The sequence below is a fragment of the Balaenoptera musculus genome, chromosome 20, assembly GCF_009873245.2.
Source record: "Balaenoptera musculus isolate JJ_BM4_2016_0621 chromosome 20, mBalMus1.pri.v3, whole genome shotgun sequence".
Classification (NCBI taxonomy): Eukaryota; Metazoa; Chordata; class Mammalia; order Artiodactyla; family Balaenopteridae; genus Balaenoptera; species Balaenoptera musculus.
This window is the reverse complement of record NC_045804.1, coordinates 38,771,124-38,785,336: the sequence shown is the minus strand read 5'-3', so window position 1 is coordinate 38,785,336 and position 14,213 is coordinate 38,771,124. Positions and strand designations below refer to the sequence as shown.

Genomic DNA, 14,213 nt, shown 5'->3' with positions numbered 1-14,213 from the left:
ACAGCGTCACCATGTGGTTTTCCTGCCGAGAATGTTCAACCTGAATCTAAGTATGAGGAAACAGTAGACAAACCCACCTTAGGAAATATTCTACAAAAATCCCATCTGAACTCCTGAAGAAAATATCAATATATCTTAAGGACACAGAAAGTCTGTTAAAGGACACTAAAAAGACCCGACAGCTAAATTCAATATGTGCCTGTCATTGGAGCCTGGATTTTAAAAAATAGCTATAGAGGACATAATTGGGACAATTGTGGGGATTTGATCATGGACTCTATGTTAGAAAATAATATCGTGTCAGTGTTAAATGCTACTCATTCTGTGGCTACGCAGAATGTCCTTGTTATTAGGAGATACACACAAAAACTGTTGGGGGGAAGTGATATCACATCTGCAACTTTCACTTCAGAAAAAAATGTACATACCAACCATCTGTATAATATACGTGTGTGTGTATATACACACACATGTATATGCACATAGATAAAGCAAATGTGGTTAAATGTTAATGTTTGAATCTAGATGAAGGGTATATGGGTATATTCTTGCAAATTTCACTAGGTTTGAAATTTTGCAGATTAAAGATGGAAAAAAAAAAGCAGCAGCTTTGGCATTGGACCTTGGACCTGGTGCGTCTAAATGTTAATTGTACCACCTTCCACCCCACCTCCCCAGTTTTTTTGGTTTGTTTGTTTGGTTTTTGTTTTTGTTTTGCTTTGGGGCTTTGGGCAAGTTATTTCCATCTCTTGCCAAGGGTTTTCCCCCCCTGTAAACAGGGTTAATAATATTCCCTGCCCCAAAGGGTTATGAAGATGAAGGATGGTGGATGTAGGGAGCTGACAATGCCCGGTGCAGAGTGATCGCGCAGTTAACGCCGGCTCTAATTATGCGGATATATTTGCTAAGACAGGTTCACAGGAAGGAACACATCGATGGGAAAGTTGGAATACTCCCACCTGAAAAGTGCTGGTGCCGTGGTAGAAAACCACAAAATCCCTCCTTCTCTTTATTTGAAAGAACTGAGGTGTTTTGGGAGTGCCCTGAAATCCCATTCCTGGGGCACGAGTGGTGTGTCAAAGAAACCCACTGCCGGTAAGGGGTAGGGTGGGCTAGGGTGGAAGCCAGCAGGGTAGGCGGAAGGGCTGACCATGGTCTGAGGAAGCAGGGAGGTGTGTGGCGGGAAGTGAGAGAAACTCTTGGGGCGTCGGGGCTGGGAGGTAGTGACTGTTGTCTCCCTTCAGAGTGGATGAGCCACTGGTCCCTTTACCTGCTCTGTCCTGCCCAGGCCCCTTCTCAGAGAGCCTGTGCCCCCGGGCCTGCTCACTGCATAGGGCCACAGCCCCCAAATCCAGGGTGGACACCAGATGTGACCAGCCCTGGATCCAGTGCTTAATGCTCACGAGGAAGGGGGGTTCCCGACAGGAAGTCAAACCAGGAGCCAGCTTTGTAATTGTGTTGAGAATTTTAATGAGAATCTGATTTCTTACATTTGCCAGTCAGCCCTTCCCAGTGAGGGGCTGAGATGGGCGCTTTGGTCATGGGGCATGACCGCAGGAGCCCAGTCTCCCTCCCTCCTTCGCCTCCAGAGGTGCTGACATCCTTCCTGACTGCAGAGCGGTGGCCGGGCGAGGGCTCTGAAGCTCGGAGCCTAGAGACCTCCTGTGCACAAGGCAGAGCCCCAGGAGCCCTGGGAGGCTTTTACAGCAGCTGCTGCGGGTGGTGGAATCTGTGCCCTCCAAGGAGCGGGTGGGAGGAGGGCACTGGGGGGAAACCTCCCAAGCTGGTTAGGACAAGAGCAAGAAGCAAAGTTTGCACAAGTTCAGGTTCAAGGCGTCCTTCATCCTAGCTCAACTCTAAAGCGTTGATGTACTCCTGCACCCATTGCTTCTCTGGGTTGGCGCACACCTGGCGATTCTTTCTGGTGATAAAGCTGTGGGAGAGAAGAGGGTGAGACCTGGTCAGTGCTGGGAGAGCCAGTTTTGGAGATGAGGCGGATTGAGGCAGGGGGGAAATGTTACTGGGTGGGTTAGTTTTGGAGCTCCATACGATTGTATTGGTGGCGTTCAAGGAAAGAACATTTTCTCTTCTGTTGGGTCAAAGGGCTCCAAGCCAGAAGCAGTCCTGTGTGCACTTTAACCCCCCGCCCCCCAAGCCGCAAAAACACATGCAGCCTGGAGATCTAAGGGGATACGGGGCCCTAGGAGCCCAGGGTTGAGCTGGTCAACCACTTCTCAGCACTTCCTGTTTCAGACCCTGTGCTAGGTGCTGAAGATGCAGAGAAAAAGAGGTGTCCTCCAGGAACTGAGTCATGGCTGAGTAAGTGGGAGACGAGGTGGTGAAACAAATGTGTGATCTGGCCTTAGATAACACAGTGCCTGGCACACATAGACACTCGACAGAGGAACCCATCTGTGTGTGCCTGGGTGAACGGAAGAAGGGCATGAACTTGAGTCTTGATTTCACCACTTACTAGTTAGATCACCTTGGGCAAATCACTTAGGGCCTCTGAGTCTATACGTTTACCTCTAAAATGTGGAGAGAAATAATTCCTAGTTAGCACAATTGTTGTGAAGCTCAGGTGAGATAGTATATATAAGTTAGTTTTGAAAAATACCATGCATGTGTTGTTATTGGGGTGCTGCAGGACCTCTGCTTTAGGGTGGATCAGAGCAACATGAGCCCAAAGGTCCCGGTGCTGGACACCGTGGCTCGGAGAGGTTGAGGACCCTGAGATACTGGCAGATGTCAAAGCACTTCTACCAATTAACCGGCCAGAATGTGCAGGCTGGTGAGGGCTGGAGGCCTTATCTCTACAGGTGTTGATGGTGTAAGTTGGAAGGCTCACAGGCTGGGGATCATGGGCTACATCCGGCTGCCTGCCTCACCTGTTTGCTGGGAGACTGGTTCTCTCTGAGGGACACCCTGGGCCTGGCCAGCAGTGCTACCCATTAACGTGTTACTGTGGAGCTAGTCCTGCCTATGTGGACCGTTCTCATTTTGGCTTCTCCTTCAGGATGCTTTCCTGCGCCTTTCTGAGATGTTTCCAGACAAAGTGAAGGCTTAGGTTATCTGATGGGAATGAGGATTTCTTGGCCCCTTTTCGTGCTCTATCATGGAGAGCGTTTTTTCTCCGGGAAGCTGCTTCCCCTTCTCTGAGCCTCACTCAGAGGCACCTGACCACCTCTCTTTCTCCCCTGCCTGGCGTGCAGAGAAGAGAAAGGGAGCAGAAGGGGTGTACTGGGCTCTGGTGCCTCTTAGTATCTGTCTTCTTGTTTGGGGTGGTGAGGGAGCTTCCGATGCAGACCCTGCCCTCGGCAAGCCAGGTGTCATACAGGAAATCCTGCAGACTTACTGTCCTCTTTCCTCAGCCCCCTTGGCCTGAGGTTAGGAAGTCGAGAGGCCAGGAAACCGACATCTGGGGGGAGGGTTGCCCAGGCCTCCTGCTCCTCCCCCTGCCTGCTGAATGTGATACTGGCTAGCAAACCCCCGTTGCCAAGCCTTCTCTCCCTGTCCGCTCTGTGGGGAGCCTCTCCTGGCCTGACTTCCCTCCACCTTCACCTGCCCCTTGAGAGCAGGTGTGCTCAACGTGGGTGCCCTTCTCCCCTGTGCGCTTCCTCAAGTCTCTGGCCCTGGCTCTGGCACACCGTAGGTGCTTAATGGATATTTATTGAATGAGTTAGTGACTGAATGTTTTGCATTCACTCATCAAGTTTCACTTGTCACTTCTATGTATATAATAATACATTTAGAGGGGGAGAAGGATGATGATATAAGTTAACAACTTATCAGGCACCTAACTGTGTGCCAGGAAATATTCTAATTTTATCTTTCTTTTTATTATTCTCACTTTGACCCAGTGAGGGAAATACCTCTATTTTACTGCACTTTGCAGATGAAGAAATTGAGGCTCAGAGAGGTTAAGTGACGGGCCCAAGCTCATGCAGCTACTAGCTGGCAGAGCTGGGATTTTAATAAAGACAGACTAGCCGGGACAGCCAAGACTGCTGTATTCCTGCCACTATGACATCAGGAGACCCCTTCCTCCTATAAAAAAATGTCTCATCTCCGACCCCAGCACCCTTTCCTCAGCTACAAACCCTTCATCTTACATTCTCTGCTGGACTTTCCTTAGAGTTGTTGTGCTGGCACCTCGGTCCTTTCCTTTTTTTAAAAAATTTTTTTAATTTTTATTAATTAATTAATTTATTTTTGGCTGTGTTGGGTCTTCGGTCCTTTCCTTTTTAAACAGCTCTTCCTCAGGACTTCAGGGGGCTCCACCTTCCCCCTTCTCCACGTCTGGGTTGAAACCTCAGCATCACACTCAACCCCTCTCTCTTCCTTGCTACCGACCTCACAGCACTTGCCAGGGCTTGCTGATTCCGCCTCGGAAGCTTCCTCACCCCGTCTCTCCTTCCCTTCAGGTGCTGTTTAGCCTCAGTACCACTCATGTGGACAACAGCAGCCTCTCCACTGGACCTCTCTTGTCTAGACTTTCCCCGTTCCAGCTCATTTCACACTTTTGCTTCATTGTGCTGACACTCAAGGCCCCCAGTGCTTTCCTAAACCGAGACTCTACAAAAACCAGAGGAGAGTCTTGGCGACATGCCCTCTGCCTCATACACCCCGTCCCTCAGTCCAATCCCAAGTCAAACAGCACTTTTTGCAGCAAACTTTGCCTAAATCCCTTCTCTTAGCTAAGCCCTGAATTGCGGTGTGTTCTGTCTTTCCTTTTGTAACATTCGTATGCAGGGTGCCCTGGTCATTGCTACATCTGTCTTAGACTGTGAGCCCCAGAAGGGCAGGGATGGTGGTTTACTCCACTCTGCCTGCCCATAATAGGTGCTCAAAGAAGGATTTTTTTTCCTTTTGAACAATACTTGTTTTCAGAGATAAAGTTAGTAGTGCTACATTTTTTTTGGCTGTGCCACGTAACGTGTAGGATCTTAGTTCCCTGACCAGGGATGGAACCCGCACTCGGAGTCTTAACCACTGGACCACCAGGGAAGTCCCAGTAGTGCTAAATATTATTACTATACTTAGAAAGATTCATCAGGACCAAAGGCCAAATCTGAATACCTGTAACTTTGCCAGTGTCACAGAAATTTTTGGATTAAAAAACTTCATCTTTATATGGAAAACTTCATGATTGCCCCATTTTCATTCTTTAAGTCTCTATCATCTTAAACTTCTTAAGCCACTATCGCTAATGACCTTGCTAGGGTAGAAAGAGGAGGCTCCAGAAACAGGCTCCATCCCTCCCTCACTTACTGTGCAACCTTGGGCAAGTCACCAAACCTCTCTGGGTCTCACTTTCATTATCTGAAATGTGGAGAAAATTATGAATACCTGTCAGGGATGTTATGATAAAATGTAGAGATAATGCATGTAAGATATTTGACACACAGTAGGCACTTCCTAGGTAGCAAGGATTACTATTTTTCTAAATGTGGTAGCTTACGTATTTAAAGGAGAATCTCATTTCATTATTACTTCATCAATCAATAACTTATTGTTTTTTAACACGCTTGACTGCAACTAGGGCCTTGACCTCTGACCTCTCCTCTTTAGTTCCTTTTGAAGTTGCAGGTGGATTTGATTGGGTGTCGGATATGGGGGACGGCGGGGTTCTTAATTGGAAAGGGTTGACTGAGTCGATCTTCTCCACCCAGGGGCATGGCAGACCAGGTTCAAGTAACGGTCACATCCGTAAAGATCAGAGACCTAACCTAGCCCATCAGAGTGGGGAGGATCCTTCAGGAACACCTTGTCTAGCCTTTTTCCACGATAGCTGGGGGATCTGAAGCTAGAGAGGGCGGACCCATGGCTATTTGAGCAGCCGGAGGGTGGGTGGGAGTGGATGGGGCACCATCTCTGAGGGCTCATGGCCGGGGGACTGGCTCTGGGGCAAAAGGTGTCCCTGCCTCACCCCCTGGAGGGTTCCACAGGGCTGAGACTCACACGACTGCTGCCATGGAGCACTTGCTGCTGGTGTAGAAATATTCCCGGAGGTGGGCGCGGGGCAGCGGGCGGGAGAGGTAGGCAAAGCAGCAGGGTGTGGTGTCCGAGGCATCTGGGAGAGGGAAGAAAGAAGACTCCTGGATTCATTGCCAGCGCACACTGGGTATGGTGCTAGGTGCTTTATATGAATTATCTTTTTTAAAGTGTTTTGGTTTTTTTTGTTTTTAAAACATTTATTTATTTATTTGGCTGCGCCGGGTCTTAGTTGTAGCACATGGGATCTTCGTTGACTCATGCGAAATCTTAGTTGCGGCATGTGGGATCTAGTTCCCCAACCAGGGATCAAACCCGGGCCCCCGGCATTGGGAGCACGGAGTCTTAGCCACCGGGCCATCAGGGAAGTCCCTATATGATTTATCTTGAACAGACTATTATCATCCTTTGGCTGAAACTGAGGCTCAGAGAGGTAAAGTCACTTGGCCATGGACACACAGTGCCAGAGTGGGGATTCCCTCACCTAATCCTTGAGCCTTCCCTCTATACCACGACCCCATGCCTTTGGCTCTGGGGGCATCCTGCGTTTCCTCCGGGCTTGTCTTAGGTCTTCTGCCCTTATTTTTGCTCTCCTAGGATCCTCAATGGATTCAGAACTTGGTTTCTTTGAGACCTAGGGTGGGTTGCGGGGAGGTTTCCAAAACTTAGACTTCATGACTGAGCCAGGACCCCTAAGAGAGGCCTGAAGATGCATATTTTATCCTGGGACCCTCTGGCTGAGGCATACTGAGAAGGGCTCTGAACAGAGAAGGAGGACTTTTTGTTGGTCAGTTAATTCAGGATGGCCCCGGGAAGTGTCAGTTGCCATTTCCCAGCAGAGTAGTAGTGTTTCAGAGCCAAACAGAGCTGGGTTTGAACACTGCTTTCCTTACTTCCTAGTTGTGTGACCTTGGACAAGTTACTTAACCTCTCTGGGCTTCTATAAGTCGAGGACAGCTACTCAAAGAGTAGATGTGAGCGTTAAATAAGATGATATTTGCAAAGCAATCAGCACAATGCTTGACCCAGAGTGGGCATTTAATTAGATTTTGTTATCCTTTATCAAGTCCCATTTTTTTCCATCTGTGAAATGGGGGGGAATATGACTGTCCCAGGAGAGTTTTACTTAAGTGCTTAGAAGCTTCTTAGAAACCCTGCTGCTGCTAGACATGAGTTAGTCGTGTTTGGAGGTCAGCTCGAGCTGCCCCTGCCTGCTAGTATCCCCAGCATCAGTCCACACTCAGCGAGCACCTGTAGGGCTTGGGGTGTAGACCTTGATGACACATACAAGTTGTTCAGAGGGTCCCTGCCATGAAGTGGCTTTGAGATCTATCAGGGACAACTGAACATCTGGGTAAAGCAGTACAGGAGAATGTAAATCATAGGGTTCAGATGGTATAAATGCTACAGTTGAAAAGAGGGCGAGGTCTGGGCCAGTCTAAGGGTCGGACCCCGGGGGCTGTGGTGGTCAGGACCTGGACTTACATGGGGAGGCAGATGCAGGAGCGCAGAGGGCAGCCATGGCGAGGATGACAGCGAGGGCGGCGGCGGAGACCTTCATGGTAGCTGTGAGCAGAGGCTGTGGGAGATCCACGTGCTGTCTCAGGATCCTCGGCAGGGATCCTCTGCAGCTCAGGCTGGCCCTTTATAGGGAGCCCGGCCAGCAGAGGGGGCGCCCTCACTAGGGGAGTTTCCGAAACAGCAGCCACACACTGGCTGATATCATCGGTGAAATTGCACAAAACAGAAAAGAAAACTGAAATAGCCTCCGGAAATTTGAGTCTCTCTCTCTCTCCCTCGCACCTCTCTTCACTGCCCTCCAATCCAGAGTGAGCTCATCGCTTCCCTCTTTGCCCTTGAGAAGAACCAGCACAAGCAGCGGTGGTGGAAAAATCTCTTCCTCTGCTGGCATCCTCAGCTTCTGCCAAGGCAGGGGTCCTCCCAGAGGTCAGGAAGCTGCTTCCCTGGGGACAGGAGGAGGGGCAGTACGACAAGATCAGAGCCCAGGTGCCCTGGCTCTCGCTGCAGTGCTTGGTCCGCTAAGTACTGCTCACCATGAAAAGGTTCATGGTTGGGACATCCTTGAAACTGAACGAAGTGGTGGTCTGGATTAGAGCCGAGGTCCTTCCTCCATTCCAAAGAATTGGATACAGTCAATCTTCATCAATTCCTATTTGGATAATTCAGAATTAGTGACAATTTGGCCTGGGTTGGGCTGAAGTTGACTTCTGAATTATGTAAAAGTGTCTATTGACAGTAACAAAGGCAAACACATTAAAAAAAGCGTAATTTTAAAAAAACGTAAAAAAAAAACAAAACAAAACGTAATCTTACACCAAGGATGTTTTTTGCTAGCTATTGTCATATATGTAACTTGGTGGCCGAGGGTGACTGAATCACCCAGAATGGGGAGAACTTGTCTCATTTCTTCCACCCAAAGACTTTGAGGCAGGATGGTTATTATTCTCCTTTTATAGAAGTGGAAACCGTGCCTCAGAAGAGGTCATTAAGGTCCTCGAGGTCACACAGCAATAAGTGAGATTTGAACCCAAGTATTTCTTTTTTTTTTTCGGATTGACTTAAAAAAAGAAACTGAACCATAGTTGACTTACAAATTGTGTTAGTTTTAGGTATACAGCAAAGTGATTCAGATATATGTATATGTATAGATACATATATATCTATATATATATACATATTCTTTTTCAGATTCTTTTCCATTGTAGGTTATTGCAAGCTATTGAATATAGTTCCCTGTGCTATACAGTAGTTCCTTGTTGTTTATCTATTTTATATATAGTAGTGTGTATCTGTTAATCCCAAACTCCTAATTTATCCCTCCCTCTGCCCTTTCCCTTTGGTAACCATAAATTTGTTTTCTATGTCTGTCAGTCTGTTTCTGTTTTGTCAATAAGTTCATTTGTATCAATTTTTAGATTCCACATATAATTGATATCATATAATATTTATCTTTCTCTGACTTAGTATGATAATCTATGATGTCTGACTTACTTCACTTAGTATGATCATCTTTAGGTCCATCCATATTGCTGCAAAATGACAATATTTCATTGTTTTTTATGTCTGAGTAATATTCCATTGCATATATACCACATCTTTATCCATTCATCTGTTGATGGACACTTAGGTTACTTCCATGTCTTGGCTATTGTAAATAGTGCTGTTATGAACAACAGGTATCTTTTCAAATTAGAGCTTTTGTCTTTTCTGGATACATGCCCAGGAGTGAGATTGCTGGATCATATGGTAACTCTATTTTCAGTTTTTTAAGGAACTTCCATACTGTTCTCCCTAGTGACTGTAGCAATTTATGAACCCAAGTGCTTCTGATGACCAGGCTCAAGCTCTTTCCACTGACCCACATCATTCAGGCAGTTAAGCTGTTCTTTATCCTCTCTAGGTGCCAGGTGCTGTTCTAAACTTGTCATAAGAATCCTCTCATTCCCTCCTGCCTCGTTAACCAATTACCAATAGAAGCACAGTTTTGGAAACCATGGCCCATCTCATTTAAAGAAATAAATTGTAAGCACTTAAGAAACATCCAACCATCTACACAAAAATGATCTGCCTGTTTGAATTGTTCCCTTCATGTAATCCTCTTAGTCAGCAAACATGTGGGAGGCTGTGCTGCCTAGTGGTTAAGAGCAGGGGCTTTGGTGTTTCATTTACAAGCCAGGTGGCCTCCTACAAGTTACTTCATCTCTCTGGTCTCAGTTTCCTCATCTATAAATCAGGGATAATAATAGTGGCCCCACCCACAGCTGTTGAGACAATTAAGTTGCCATAAATGTGCTCATGCTTGTAAAGCTCTTAAGTACAATGCCTGATACTGTTAAGTACTTAATAACATTAGCTATTATTATCGTGTTATTATTGAGTAAGAAAATGGCAGTCCCTTTAAGGATATTCTATACTGCAGGTTTTTCGGCAATCTAGACCCCACCCCCCCACCCCGCCCTGGACCCCAGTTGATGTGGATTAGTGAACTCTATTACCAAGACTATTTTTAAGCAGGTGGGTCAGTTGAGTCTTAGAGAGGTTAAATGACTTGCTTAAGGTCACATTTCCTAAAGTGATAAGAATTCAACATGGAACCCAAGTCTGTCTTGGTTCCTAGCTTCCTACCACACTGCATTGTTTCTAGAGAAATCCCGAAACTTTTGCTAAGGCTGTTTTTCCTTGTGAGCTCTATTTCTGTTGCCTTTCCTTGATCTCAGTTTCCTTCTTTAAGGAAGAAAGGAAAGTACTTTTCTGGATACCGAATACGCTGAGTTGGGACACGAACTGAGGACAGAGCTGAGGGAACCACAGACGACCAACCTCATCCCCATCTTTAAATCCCAGTGAACGTTTCTGCTGTGTGTAAATGTGTGTGCATGTCTGTGTATAAATGGTAGTGGGAATAGGGAGGGGGTAGGATGGCAGGGTTGCTAAGCAGGTATAGGCAGTGGGTACATCAGGAGTATTTTTCTTCCCTTTTGGTGGTTCCAGTGGATTGTGGGTGTGCAGAGGAGAGAGAAGAACCTGACTGTAATTCCATTTCTGCCACTCACTTTCTCCTGTGCAGAATCAGAGTTCAGACTCATGGAATCAGTATATTCTCTGGCTCTAAAGTACTGATTCCATGAGGAAATCAGAGCGCCTGTGTAAACAGTACAGTACCTGGTACAGGGTGGGTGTCCAATGAATGGCAACTGTCATTATGATTTACCTGGCATTCTGTGTTCCTGAAAACCAGGAACGGCTGCCTGTCTGACTCACCACACTGGCGGTCGAGAGGATCAAGGGGAGTGATGACAGTGGATGTGCTTAGGAGACCGTCAGGTGAGGTGAAAACGTCACGAAGCTGTCTCTGTCCTCCCTATCCCGCCAGTGTGTTTGGCCTACACTGCTCCATCATTCCTTGCTGCCTCCGCAAATTGTCACTGAGAATTGCTGTGACCCAGGCAGCCCTCTAGGCGCTGAGGACACCATGTGAGCCAAAGACCTGCCCTCTGGAGTGTCTGTTTGTGTGGGGGGGAGGGGAGAGCTCACCCAGAACGAGGGAAAACATACTCCTTTACTGTGAGTCAACTTTTCACTGGTCTTGTCTTAACTCCCTGAACACAGTAACAATGTCCTATGCTTTTTTTTCTTTTTTTTCTATTTGTTTTTTGTATTCTCCCCCTGCATTCCAACAAATGTCTTGGACATGATAGATGCTTAAATTAATGCTGCTTTAGTCTTGATAACTTCTTACAGCATCTTGATTTAAGTTCACGGGCTCTCTAGTGTCTGACTCCTGGGTTCAAAACCCAGCTGTATTATTAATTCTGGCTTGGAGCAAGTTGCTTACTTTCTCTGGGACTAAGTTTCTTCATCTGTCGAGTGAGAGATTGATTCTAACCTGTTTTGGGGAATGGAGCCCTTTAAGAATCTGATGAAAGCTGTGAGCACTTTCCACAAACATGTGGAGACCTACCCAAACACTCACCCATGTAATGTTTGCATATAAGAGGTTCATAGACCCAGCAGGCTCACTGATGGGCCTCTCGAGTTCAGAGGGCTGGTTCTCATCACCCTTCCTCCGTCCTGCACCCCTTTTCCTAGCACATCCCGCGCTGAAGCCAGACGCGCACTCCGCCCCAGCCTGCTGCAGCTCCTCCCCTGCCCTCCTGGCCCAGTCTTCCTTTTTCCTGTTTCATTTCATTTCCTAAGCGAAGCTGGCTGCCTGCTCAGCCTCCCACTGTGACGTTAGGAAACCAAAAGCAGGCAAAGAAAGTGAAACCTCATCCTATCTGGATTCTGAAGCTTTGCTCTGACCTGGAGTTCCCCCCATGACTGTGTGGGGAGCAGCTCTGGCTTTTTTGGCTGCTTTAAAAAAAAAAATGTCCAAAGCAGGGAAATTCCCTCCATCCTCTAGGAATCCCAGTCTGGGCCCCAAGAGAAGCCTGAGGCAAAGTCATTTCCTCCTGATGAGCCTTAATTTTCTCCATTCACAAATTGGAGATTTGCTCTCCGGTTGTGTCCCTCCTCTGCCCTTGTTAACATGTGTCCCACCTGAGCCAGTGAGCTGCCGTCTCCCCCTTCCTTGTGCCTCCAGGGCCCTGCTTGGGGTAGGTGCTCCGTTAGTGCTGGTGGAGGTCTGTAGGGGACGGCAGTGTGAAGGTGCAAGGGGAGGCCTTCCAGCAGGCTCAGGGGATCTGCCCAGGTGGGGACAGGATTTGAACCCCTCTTCAAGACTTTTCCTGCTACAGCCTGCCCTTGCCTTTTGGTCCAGCTCCGGTTTGTTCATCCTATGTCATTCTCTTCTGTGCCTCCCTTCCCTTCCCCATCCCCTGCTACATTTCACTGTGTCAGGGTACCAACTGTGACGACCGTTCTCCTGTTCAAACACAGTCAGCCTGGAGGGCTGCAGCTTGGCCTCCCCGGCCTCTCGCACCTTCACCACACAGTTCAGGGGCTGTGTACGCCCCGCTTGTTTTCTGCAGCTGGAGACCACAGGCGGTGTGTTTGCTGATGTGCTCGCTTGCTTCGGGGGACTGGAGGAGCCCAACGCAAGACCGCCTGGCGGGGGGTGGGGGGAGGGCAGCTGCGGGAGCGAGGCCCAGGCAGAAGCATCAGTTCTTCCAAAACTGCGGGGGGCGGGGGGTGGCGGGTGAGGTGAGCAGACGATTTCAGGGCCTCCTCCTCCTGACACTTCGGAGTCTGTTTTTTGCGTTTGTTTTCCTCTGCGTGTTTGTGGGTGGCTTCCCCTTTCTCTGTGCACACTGCCTACGTTCAGAGGACGGCAGCCCCTCCCTTCTGCTGTCCCCAGCCCCCAGGAGAAAGGCTGGTGAAGGGGGACAAACTTGGGGCCGAAATCAGACACATCACTTACTCTCTGTGTGTCTTTGGTCACATTATTAACTAGTCTACACTTTGGCTTCCTTTCTAGAACTAGGGCAGAGAATCCTAGCTCCTGGGACAGCGCAGAGGATGAAATGAGGCAACCAGTGGACTGCTTGGCACCATTCCTGGCACAAGTACATACTCAGAAGATGATGCCTTCTCTTTCTTTCCCCAAATGTCCAGGCTCTACCATTTCTTCCCTCAATGTTCCCCGCTCTGTCCAGGAGAGGTGTTCATCTCAGCTCAGTGTCAGGAGGCATGAGGGCAGGCGAGGGGAGTTGACGGTGATTTTCCACTAGCTATTAGGCGCAGTGCTAGATATTTTAGGCATTATTTCACTGATTAGGAAGAAAACACATAGAAAACAATGATGACTCAGGCCTGCCTTGAGCTCTCCTGCCCTCTGTGTGGCAGACTTCAGAGACTCAGGCCCTGTGCTCTGCCCTTCTCTGGGTTCCTCTCTCTCTGAGGCTGGCCATGGGGCGAGACATGGTCACCTCTTCCCCCTTCCTGGCTGTTCCTGCAGGTCAGCACGCAGACCCTTTTTCAAAGAGATTCACAGACAGGCTTACAAAGGAAGTGACACAAGTTTCAGAATCTTACAGGATTCTTGTGGCTATGACCTGGATTCTGCCCCCTTTTTGAGCTGGTCCCGAGAAGCCCCCTGGATTCTTGGCTGTTGCGTCCAATCCCGGGGCTGGGGGTCTGCAGTCTCTCGCCTTGCCTCCCCTGTGCATCCCCCCACCGCAGATCATTCAGGCCACAACAGGATGGACCTTAGCACCTCCTGAGCCATTTGCGTTTTTTAGGACCTTCAGCCTAGGAGTGGAAGTCCCCTTGGGGAATTTCCTCAAAATGGGATTTGGAAATTCTGCACCTTAGTCATTCCTAACAGAGGCAGCTTTGGGCAGTGAAAAGAGCAAGGGGCAGGGAATTAGGAGACCTGTGCTCTAGTCCCAGTTCAGCGCCAAACCTAGTTGTGAGATTTTGGCAAACCTCTTGCCTTTTGTGGCCCTCAGTTTCCTCATCTAGGAAATGGAGGTTTGACAGTATTATTTCTGAGGCCATTCTCAGTTAAAAGATACAAAACTAGAGGATCTGTAGTGTCCTGGAGGAGAGCTGGGGATAGGTGTCTTATTGCCCCTAAAATTGGTTCATATCACTCCTCCTGCAGGTAAGGCTGAGGGGTTATCATTATTACCCGTTCTTACCTCCCATCTTTCCAAGGCCTGGCACTCACCTTACCACTTAGCTCATGAAGTCCTTCCATGGGCAGTACTGCATTCGTCCACTTGCTCACTGCTCGGCCCTTTCACTTCACTCACTCC

At 48.2% G+C, this 14,213-nt stretch overlaps 1 protein-coding gene across 1 annotated transcript; it reads right to left on the bottom strand.

Moving 5' to 3' along the window:
• Positions 1-1,446: 1,446 nt before the first annotated feature.
• On the bottom strand, positions 1,447-10,947 carry CCL5 (C-C motif chemokine ligand 5). Its single transcript, XM_036837241.1, has 4 exons — positions 10,764-10,947; positions 7,480-7,710; positions 5,962-6,073; positions 1,447-1,933 (listed from the first exon to the last, which is right to left on the bottom strand). Exons 2-4 carry the CDS (start codon positions 7,553-7,555, stop codon positions 1,846-1,848), a joined length of 276 nt encoding a protein of 91 aa, XP_036693136.1. The 5' UTR covers positions 7,556-7,710; positions 10,764-10,947; the 3' UTR covers positions 1,447-1,845.
• Positions 10,948-14,213: the final 3,266 nt, after the last annotated feature.

Excerpts from the sequence above, each read along its gene's own strand:
- CCL5 (XM_036837241.1), bottom strand. The coding sequence starts at position 7,555 with ATGAAGGTCTCCGCCGCCGCCCTCGCTGTCATCCTCGCCATGGCTGCC. Across the intron at positions 6,074-7,479 it reads TCCTGCATCTGCCTCCCCAT|ATGCCTCGGACACCACACCC; the intron begins GTAAGTCCAGGT and ends TCCCTCTCCCAG. Across the intron at positions 1,934-5,961 it reads TGCTCCATGGCAGCAGTCGT|CTTTATCACCAGAAAGAATC; the intron begins GTGAGTCTCAGC and ends TCTCTCCCACAG.